The 10,710-nt window shown below is 49.0% G+C and overlaps 1 protein-coding gene across 2 annotated transcripts in view; it reads right to left on the reverse strand.

Annotated features, from left to right (window-relative positions):
* The window catches only part of LOC103456963 (sodium channel protein type 5 subunit alpha-like), a 38,147-nt gene extending 29,629 nt beyond the window's left edge, over nt 1-8,518 (reverse strand). For both annotated transcript variants that reach the window (XR_001776009.1, XM_017301794.1), the window contains exons 1-4: nt 7,631-8,518; nt 7,388-7,508; nt 7,117-7,310; nt 3,366-3,489 (exon numbers count right to left, since the gene is read on the reverse strand). Coding sequence is in view for 1 of the 2 variants with exons in the window: in XM_017301794.1 (XP_017157283.1) it covers nt 3,366-3,489; nt 7,117-7,310; nt 7,388-7,508; nt 7,631-7,693 (502 nt within the window). In the remaining variant the exon portion in view is untranslated. The remainder of the gene's footprint in view (nt 1-3,365; nt 3,490-7,116; nt 7,311-7,387; nt 7,509-7,630) is intronic.
* Between the last annotated feature and the right edge of the window lie 2,192 nt (nt 8,519-10,710).

The raw sequence follows: 10,710 nt of genomic DNA on the forward strand, positions 1-10,710 counted from the left end.
GCTGCTGCTGCTGGAGCTGCTGCTGCTTCTGGAGCTGCTGCTGCTTCAGCCGCTGCATGGATCAGATCCACGCTGACAAATCTCTGCGCTCTGGGAGGAAAGCGGCTGAGTCAGGAAGGAAACAAGGTGTTTGCTTTTCACCTGGGCCGTCACAAGAGAACCATAAATCTAGTGTGAAAGTATCGGGCCAAGCGGGGGGATGTGGTCGGGGAAACCTTCATGTGACTGCAGAACAAACTGAGCTCCGACATCCGCAGGCTGGGCAGGAAGTGATGATGTAATCTGGGTAATTAGGCAGCGGGCGACCGCGGCTGGAGTCTGTCGCCATCTTTACATCACCGATGTTTGTCAGCTTCCTACAAACGGGCCGGAGCAGCAGAAGGAACGAACAGAAACCAGAGTTGGAGCAGATCGGTGGGACTCAGAGGTCCAGTCTGAACAACAAGCTGCAGGTTCTGGTTCTGCTGGGCCGTCCTATGGGCTTTATTTATGGGTGTCGGGCTGAAAGGGGATGAATACAAATGCATGTCAACACTGCTATGGATTTTAATTTGCTACAGATTTGTTGAATTATTAAATATGAAAACTTCTCTGCTGCTCTGAGCATCAGATCATTAATTAGCGTTTAAATGCAGTCAGGATGCTTTAGTTTTCATTAACGCCTTAAAAGTTTTAATGCAATTAGTCGCATTTTCTCCTTTACATTCAAAAGTCCCGAGCTGGAACTTTTGTGTTCTCATGTTTCTGGTACGCCCGTAAATCTGACGCTCAAGCTAACTGTGCTAACAGCTAACAGCTAAAGACTTCTGCTGGGTTCAAGTTGTGCTAACAGGAGTTAGCCTTTCAGCGAAGCCATGCTAGCCTAAAATAGCATCTCAATGCTAACATGTAGCAGCTAACGCTAATGTTAGCGTCCATGTTTCTAAAGAAGCTCCAGGAATGACCAGGACTTCCTGAAACTCTTTGCTCCAAACTGAAGAACCTGAAGATTAAAAACTATAATGAGCTAATTTGTGATTTTATTCAATAATTTAGCAGCCAAAAAGGTTTTTTCACTGAAGCTGCAGATTATTTTGTTGATATACAAACGTGATTAATTACAGATCCTGAAATGACCTGAATTAAAGTTTTTATTTAGTCCCACATCTAAACCTTCAGAGATCAGAACCATCAGTGGATGAATGAAGCTCCAGCTTCACTTCAACAAGCTGCTCAGGTTCCGGTTCCGGTCCAGGTTCAGGTTCAGGTTGAGGTTCAGGTTCCRGTTCAGGTTCAGGTTCMGGTTCAGGTTCAGGTKCMGGTTCCGGTTCAGGTTCAGGTTCAGGTTCCAGTTCAGGTTCAGGTTCAGGTTCCGGTTCCGGTTTATGTTCCCTCTCATGCTTTGCTCCTCCATCTGCGTTCAGGAACATCCGCTCCGCTACGGCAGGAAACCTGACGGCTGGATCTGGTTTTTAAACATTGAAACTTCCTTTCAGGAGGCTCAGGTAGATGTGAAAGTAACTCACCCGGTCCCGACACCGCAGGACGCTGTGAAGACCACACACACGATCCCAACACACCTGGGCTCTTCAGAAGAGACGGGACTTGATGTTCCACTAAGCAGCTTTAATGCAGCTTGCAGTGACCTTTGACCTTTGTTCAGGCTGTGGTAGGAGGTGGTCCATCAGGTCAGCTGGTTGTTGTTAGCGGTTAGCGCTCAGTGTGTCTCCTGCTCCCTGCGTCTGAGACAAATGTCTGCTGGAGGAAAGCGGCTGAGTCAGGAAGTACCAAGGTGTTTGCTTCTCACCTGGGTTAGTAGGAACACAGTCATAAATCTGCTGTGAGAGTTTTGGGCCAAGTGGGGGGCGGCGGTGGGGGGCGGGCAGCGCCGAAGGGTGGAGGAGCCGGAGGAACGCGCGGGGATAGACCTTCACAGACGGAGGAATGAACAGACTCATCGCTCTCTGAGGATTTGCAGCAACTTTTCTGTTTGGAGTTTGTTTTAGTTTCATCTGCTTGTCCTGGATTCGCAAACACCAACGCAGCTTATTGTTGATTAATATCTGCAATTCTGGGCTCCTCACTGCTCCTCCAACAAAAACCCGAAAGGTTTTTCAGTTTCCCACCAAAATGATCCCAAATCCTTCAGAAAATATTTGAAAGAAGCGCAAAATTCACATAAAAGAGACACAATGTCAACTTAGAGACCATTTTAATGATAAGAGGACGAATCAACCAACATGCATCATGTTGTCTTCAGTCATAGAAAAGTCAGAGACATTTTGAAATGTTAAAGGTTGATGGAAACAATAAATGTAAAAACTGTTTCTTCTGAAAAGCATGGAGGCAGAAATCCAAACCTCAGGAGGATCTGAGATGTTTGGTCCATGTTAGCTCAGCCATTATCCCCTTCAGTCTCACCTCACTGCTCAGTCTGGCTTTCCTCCCATTCACTTGGATTCCTTCCTCTGGTGACGGCCGCCTCGCTCCGAGCTCGTTAGCCTCGACTTCCTGTTTGTTACGCAGCATCAACAGCTGATGAATTTCTGCTTTCTGTAACCCGACTGGGGCTGCACAGTGGCGCAGTTGGTAGAGCTGTTGCCTTGCAGCAAGAAGGTTCTGGGTTCGATTCCCGGTCTTTCTGCATGGAGTCTCCATGTTCTCCCTGTGCATGGTGGGTTTTCTCCAGGTTCTCCGGTTTCCTCCCACAGTCCGAAAACATGACTGTCAGGTTAATTGGCCTCTCCAAATTGCCCCTAGGTGTGAGTGTGTGTGTGTGCATGGTTGTGTGTCTCTGTGTTGCCCTGCGACAGACTGGTGACCCGTCCAGGTGACCCCGCCTCTCACCCGGTACGCTAGCTGGAGAGGCACCAGCACCTCCTGACCCCACTGAGGGACAAGGGTGTAAGAAAATGGATGGATGTAACCCGACTGATTCTCTCCAAACCCGTCAATGGAACAAATCTAATTTATTTGTTTTCTTATTTTCGTGACATTTTAAAACTTCTATTGGATGGAAACATAACTCGGTCTCATCAGGATTTTGTGATTATTTAGCAGTTTGTGCCGTTCTGTAGTAATATCTGACTTTTATTTAGAGATCTTTTTCTTTAGTCGATGACAAACTATAACTGGACGTTTAGTGAGGAAGAGGCAGCAGAAACACTGCCTCCTGCTGGTGGGAGTTGGGATGATCTAAACCCAAAGAGTTTGATGCGTTTTGCATAAAATCCGCTATAAACTTTATTTCAGCTTTAGGATGAAGAACCTTGTTGGTTTCATGTGGAGAAACTAATGTGACTGACTGGAAAAAGATGGAGCTGTGAAAACCAGCTGCAGCTCCATCACCGGGTCGGCGTGTTCTGCAGAACCGGGCCGGTTCCTACCGTCAGGGAAGCAGTTGTCCGGGTCCATGGCCTCTTCGGCCAGCTCTGAGTACTCGTCCTCTTCCTCGCCAGGCTTCCTCAGGTCCACTGTGCTGCCCTCTGAGAGGCTGATTTCTTCTTTCTGCTGAAGAAACCAGAAACAACCATGTGATGAGCTGACCGGGCCTGGACCGGGTCTGGACCGGGCCACAGGAAGTGATGAAAGACCAACAATCAGACCCGGTTTCTACCAGGAAGCCTCCAGCCTGAATTATCTTCAGAATTATAAACTTTTTATCCTGTTTTTGTGCCCAGAGCTTCTTTGTTTCTCTGCAGTGAGTCAGAACCGTTCAGAACCGGCAGGATTCCTGGCAGCAACCAAACAGAACCTTCAGCTTCCAAAACGCAGGAAAACCACCGTCTGTTCGCTTCAAACCAGGACAACAGGAAACCCCCCCAAACCCCCCACATCAATCCCAGCTGACTTTAAAGGTCCCAGTTTGCTGAGCATCATGGGAGTTTAACTCCACAAAGAGACGATGGAGGGATGAGTTTCTGCTGAGGACGGAGGAGAGAAATCTGGACGGCCTGTCTTTTGTCTGGACAAAGAAGCCTGGGCGTGTGTGTGTGTGTGTGTGTGTGTGTGTGAGAACAGGTGAGCTAACTACCTGAGTCAACAGCCACTCATGAATACATTCAGAGCCTGAGAACAGAGAGCAGAGACTGTGACAAATGCCAGCAGCCTTGGACACAAACGCAGGCAGAGGTGAAGCCAAACACACACGCACACACACACACACACACACACACACACACACACACACACACACACACACACACACACACACACACACTCTCTCTCTCTCTCTCTCTCTCTCTCTAATCTCTGACACACACGCTCCCAGACACACACACCCCGGGTGGATAATGCAGCCTGCTGACAGCTGACGTCTGTAATGAGGAGTTTAAATGTATTTCAGTTTGTGGATCCGAGCCAAAAGAAAACGGAGAACCGGCCCAGTTCAGGAGCAGAACCAGAGGAACCAGAGGAACCAGAGGAACCGGAGTTCTGCAGGTCGACCCAAACGGACAGCAACCAGCTCATATGAAATACAGAAGATCCTTATTTAGGCCGTTTCCCTCCTGATGGTCCGATGGACCTCAGCTAGCTTAGCGTTCACACTGGAACCGAACCAGAGTTCACTTCAACCAAACCCAGTCTGAGGTTCAGAGGTCAGAGGTCGATTAGTGTTCACACCTCACCAAGCGGACCTGGTGGGACTGCAGCCTTAAAGTTCTCCCGATTGTTGACGCCGTCCAACCGGGCCGAGACTCAGAATAATTCTGCCTCATGGAGCCGCAGGAAGAAAACAGACATGAGGTTATAATTTACCATAATCTCTGCCACCAAGCCCACAGCATCACAGGTCCTCCACCATGCTGAACAGAGGAGCTTTCCCACTTATTCATCCTGTTTCCCGCCAGAACCATCTGACCCGATCCGGTTCTAGCTCCGGTTCTGACTATAAACCCAAATGAATTCACAGCAGCAGCTGTTTTCTGTCTGAACTCATGAAGGTCAACATGTCCGCCTCTCCTTAAAGACATGATTTCCCGTCTTTCCCGTTTTGCAGAGGGCTGTTCCTGTGTGTGGGGTCAAACAGGAAGTGATTGATTATTGGCTAACACCGTCGTCTCCCAGTGTGGTGGGCGGAGCCTGCCGCTCTGCTCTGACCGTCGAACGTGTTGGAATAACTCCGATCCTTTTGTCCTTGGATAAAAACGCAGCCAGGCTTCTTCACGACTCGTTTCATTATCCGTCGCCATGGTAACAGATGCTCATTTCCCCGCACAGTCATCCATCTTTACTTAAAGGCACAGAGGAGCGCTAACAAGGACAGACCAGCATCAGTCAGCGGGACGTTTTCTGCTTAGAGAGGCAGAAAACGGGACATCGTTCATCTAAACCACAGAAGAAGAAAAAACAAGAGAAGAAGAAGAAGAAACAAGCAGGAGCTCAGAGACGGATGGAGGCAGGTGGTCCAAAACGGCCCAAAACCAAAACAGCACCAAGAGGAAACAGTTAGACCCAGAATCTGATCAGCAGAACCAAGCAGAACCAATCAGAACCGGGTCTGTTTGAAGAACTGATCCAGTCCCAGACACTTTATTTGTGTCTCATTTATTTAAAACTATAAAGAAAAAATAAAACGTATTTAGTTTTTCCAGATCCAGAATTTAAAATATATTCATGATCAACATGAGAAAACTGATCAAAGTTTTTATTCCAGCCTGAAATGAAACGATGTTTTCAGCGGTTTGGTTCTGTTTGTTCACTGACCCAGACGCATCGGTTCTGGTTCTGTAACTACCAGGTTTTCTCTGTTCTGATCGGTTTGATGTTCCTCTCAGAGGCGAATCAAAGCCTCCACCTGCGCCTGCTGACACCTGCAGAGGTCAAAGGTCACCTCAGCCTCACTGAGTCACGTCCAGGTGCAGAAACACGGCAGGGCGGGTCCAAACCCGGACAGAACCTGCTGGGTTCTCATGTTTACGCTTAACAGACAAAGGTCTGGAGAGTGGTTCTGTTGGGTTTGGTTCTGTTTGATTTGGTTCTGTTGGGTTTGGTTCTGTTGGGTTTGGTTCTGTTTGGTTCTGTTGGGTTTGGTTCTGTTTGGTTCTGTTGGGTTTGGTTCTGTTGGGTTTGGTTCTGTTTGGACCTGTAGAACCGGATCTCCATTTCTTCTTCAGTTCAAACTAAAGTACAAATCATYAAATTAATGAAACAGAGGACTGGAACCGGACCGGAACCGGACCGGAACCGGACCGGAACTCTGACCAGAACCCATCAGAACCGACACCCAGATGGCCGATGCTCTGCTCGCTCAGCGGACCCGCTCCTGGAGTCGGAACCACAGCTGAACCGGGCCGCTGACTCATCCCCTCCAGCAGCAGCGCTGCTCACCTGCCTATCTGGGTCAGAACCGGGCCAGCGCTCGCGTCTCAGAGCATTTTTCACCCTCAGGGTGCTGATCCAGCGAGCGGCGCTCAGACGTGAAGAATCTGCGTGTCAGAACTTTCCGGGTCTGAACCCGAACGGAGCAGCTGGAGAACCTGCCTTCATTTATCCTCAGCAGGAACAATAATAGGTTCTGATGACGCCGGAACACCGGACCGCCGCAGCTGCAGAACCTCTGAGGAGCGCTGCCACAGCGAGATCCGACCAGTTAGACCGGACCGGATCAGAACCAGAGCAGAACCAGCTGGATTTACAACAAAACAGCAGAAATCCTGCAGAAACCACCTGAACCAGAACATCCTGCCGGGCCCGACGGACCCGGACTGAGTCAGCACAGGTCACGCGCACGCTCATGACGAGACGTGCACAACACAAATCAGTCACTTCCTGTTAGCAGCATCACTTCCTGTTAGCAACGCACGGCACCGCGGTGCGTTTCGTGGCGCCGCGGCTCCTCCTTCCAGCCGGACCTCAGACTGAACCACTGATTAAAACCACATTTCGGTTCATGATCTCTGGTTTGGTGCAGCTGAACTCAGCAGGAGTGAAGCCGATCATTCAGACGGAGAAATGTTCCCCGATTTAAAAACTCTGGCTGAAGTGGTGGTTGACCGGGTCGGAGCCGGTTCTGACCCGAAACACGCGCAGAGTCATCAGAAAACTGAGACGTCGGATTCAACACCAGCAGCTCATGCAGACCAGGAAGTTCATCATCTTTACAGTTCATCTGCAGGTACCGGGTCGGGTCCTCACCTCCTCCTCTCTCTCCTCGTCTGCCTCGGACCCCTCGCTCTGCTCCTCCTGACACTCCTCCTCTTCCTCCTCCTCCTCTTCCTCCGGAAACTCCACGTCGGACTCTCCGGGGGCGATGGGAACGCTGATGGTCAGGTTGGGGTTGGTCATGTAGCTGTCGTCCTCCGGAACCACGTACTTCTCCACATGGCGGCCTGGAAGAGACGGGTCGGGTCGGTTCTGTCCAGATGAACCCAAACTGTGTGTGTGTGTGTGTGTGTGTGTGTCTCACCGATCACGGCGCCGTTGGCCTCAGTGTGGACGGTGCTCAGCCGTTTCAGCTTCATCATGGCTTTGGCCTCTTTTCGTTTCTGCCGGCGGCGCTTCAGGTTCCCGTTGAAGAAGTCCACCACCTAGAACCCCAGAGCCATCGGGTCAGAACCAGCAGGTCAGAAGCATTGGGTCAGAACCATCGGGTCAGGACCGTTGGGTCAGAACCATCAGGTCAGGACCGTTGGGTCAGGACCAGCAGTACCTGTCGGCGGCACCAGGCCAGGCCCAGAGTGATCCGGTGGATGGCGATCTGGAGGTTGTTCATCTCCCCGTCTTCATCTGGGGCAGAAAGGTTGTCGGAGCTGAAGCTGCTGAGGAGCAGAGCCAGGAAGAGGTTCAGCAGCTGCAGACAGAGCAGAGGGGCGGAGTCAGAGCTGACCGGGTCACAGGGGGCGGAGTCAGAGCTGACCAGAGATCAGGGGGCGGAGTCAGAGCTGACCAGAGATCAGGGGGCGGAGTCAGAGCTGACCAGAGATCAGGGGGCGGAGTCGGAGCTGACTGGGGAACAGGGGGCGGAGTCAGAGCTGACTGGGGAACAGGGGGCGGAGTCAGAGCTGACCGGGTCAAAGCTGGTTCTGACCCGAAACACGTCCGATCACCGGTTACATCTCAGTGGTTTAATCAGCTAAAAGCTCTGAGTTTAAAGTTTAAGTGAAGAAACAGGAAGTGATGTAGAAAACCAAACAGATAAAAACAAAATGTCTGATTAATTCATAATTCTGACATGGATCTGATGAAGCATCAACCCTGTGGCTGGATGGTGGTTACCTAGCAACCAGCAGCTGCTGGAAACCGGGCCACTGGGTCAATAACCGACACCAGGAAGCAAACTGGAAACTGGCTGGACTGGAGTTTATTTACTGGAATCAGAGTAAAAGGGGCTGAAGACAACGCAAAGCAAATAAATCTGAATAACATTATTTTAACATGAATTATTAACAAAAAGGTATTTTTATGATCGACATCATTAAAGTCTGAGGCTCTAATCCAGGTTTCTGAACCTGCAGCTCCAGAACCAGATAATAGTTTTAATTATAATAACAAATGCAGGTTTTAGGAGTTTAATAATTACACTGAACGTACCAGCAGCAGGTTTCTGGATCTATTTCCTCGTTCATATTTCCAATAAAAATCTTACAAAACGCTTTAATTCACTTTTCACAAAAGTCTTGTTTTTAATAACTTTAAAACCAAAAACTGTAAAAAACAGTGTTTTTTCAGTGTAACAACATTTCCTGCAGTGTTTGTCATTTGCAGCTCTAAATATGTTTTCTGAAGCTGGACAGAGATCTGATCTAAAGTTTCTGATATAATGATTATCCTCCAGAGGGAGTTGCATTATTTCTGTGTGTGTGTGTGTGTGTGTGTGTGTGTGTGTGTGTGTGTATTGATCCCAGCTGGTGCCATGTTTGTTGTCGTTGTGTGTTACTGATCTCTGTTGCTGTCATAGCTTCCCAGACCCAAATCGCTGCCGTCTGATTGGCTGTGTAATCCACCACCAATAGATCAATGGTTCTGATTGGCTAACATGGCAACCTGCGGTATTGACCAATGACCTTCCAGTCGTCAATACCCCGACTCTGACAGGAGCGGCAGCAGAGCCAGCAGACCGTTTCCTCATTAGCAACTCATGACAAGGAAAACGGCTTTAATTCCAGGTTCGGCCACTTGGGGGCAGCAGAAAGGCTACGATGTGAGCAAACAGCGGTCAGTCATGAGAATAAGCCATGGGAACAAAGTTCAGGTGTCGAGAAGAGCTGCAGTTACCATGGTAACAGATCCAGGTAAGATGTAAAGTCATGCTAAAACCAGAAGTTACCTCAATAAAGGCCCGGTCCGACTCAGAGCCGCGATCCAACTGGTTGAAAGGATCAAACTGAACCAAATCAGAACCAAGAAACTAAAGAGCGTTCATATGACTGTGACATGTTAGGATGTTTCCCTCCTGACGGTCCGGTCGACCCGGTTCTACTGGAACCAGAACATCTGCTCCACCTGCAGCTGCTCTGAGTCAAACCAACCTGTTCCCCTCCTGGCCTGTGGGGGCGCTGCACCAAGAACCACTGAAGGAAACGACACAAAAACCTCTGAAGACMCTGAGAGCAACTTCCTTCTTCACCAGATGGAAACAAGATGGAGGATTTTAGCGGTTGGAGGATTTCTCTTTAGGCTAAAGACCAGGAGCCATTTCTGCTGCTAGCGCTAGGCTAACAGGTTAGCTTTGGTTGGATTTACCCAGAATGCAATGTGCTGCAGTTGGAGGATTTCTCTTTAGGCTAAAGACCAGGAGCCATTTCTGCTGCTAGCCCTAGGCTAACATGTTAGCTTTGGTTGGATTTACCCAGAATGCCCTGCACTGTGATCTACTTCCTGCTTTTGGAGCGGTTTCTGAACCGGTTGGTGTTCACATTCAAACCAAACCAGAGTTCACTTCAACTGAACAAAGGCTGAGATTCGATTAGCATTTAGAAACGAACCGGACTTTCTAGACCAACGGACTGGAGTCAGATTAAAGCGACTCAACAGGGCTGGTAAAAACAAACCCGTAGAGGAGAACGGCCCTTTTCCTTTTCACAACATTGAAGCTTTTTGGATATTTAAAGATGGAGTTTGCAGAGCGAGTCAGTTTCATACAGGCTCAGTTATTACCAGACCACATTTCTGGAGTTTCTGGTTTTAGAAAACAAGTTTCTGTGACTCCAGTAAATCTAATCTAGCTACAAAAACCAGTCTGGGTTATAATCTGTTATAATCTGTCAGATTTCAGGAGAGTCAAACTGTGAAGGTGTGAAAGGAAGTTTGAAACATTTTATGACTCATAGTCTCATTAAATCATGATAATAATAATAATAATAAGTAGTTCTGAGTCGATGGGAGAAAATGTGGAGAAAGTTCAGGATCCGTTTCTGTTTGGTGGCAGGAAGAACCGTCTGCATGGGGGAACGGACCGGTTCTGGAGCCGCCTACTGGTCCTGATGCTCCTCGTTTAGCTTGACAACACACACACACACGCGCACACACACACACACACACACGCACACACACACACACACGCACGCACGCACACACACACCCGCATGCACACACACACACCTACACATACACACACACCTACACATACACACACACACAGACACGCACGCGCGCACGCACACACCCGCATGCACACACACACACACCTACACACACACCTACACACACACCTACACATACACACACACCTACCTACACACACACCTACACCTACACACACACCTACACATACACACACACCTACACCTA

Source organism: Poecilia reticulata, linkage group LG20, assembly GCF_000633615.1.
Source record: "Poecilia reticulata strain Guanapo linkage group LG20, Guppy_female_1.0+MT, whole genome shotgun sequence".
Lineage (NCBI taxonomy): Eukaryota > Metazoa > Chordata > Actinopteri > Cyprinodontiformes > Poeciliidae > Poecilia > Poecilia reticulata.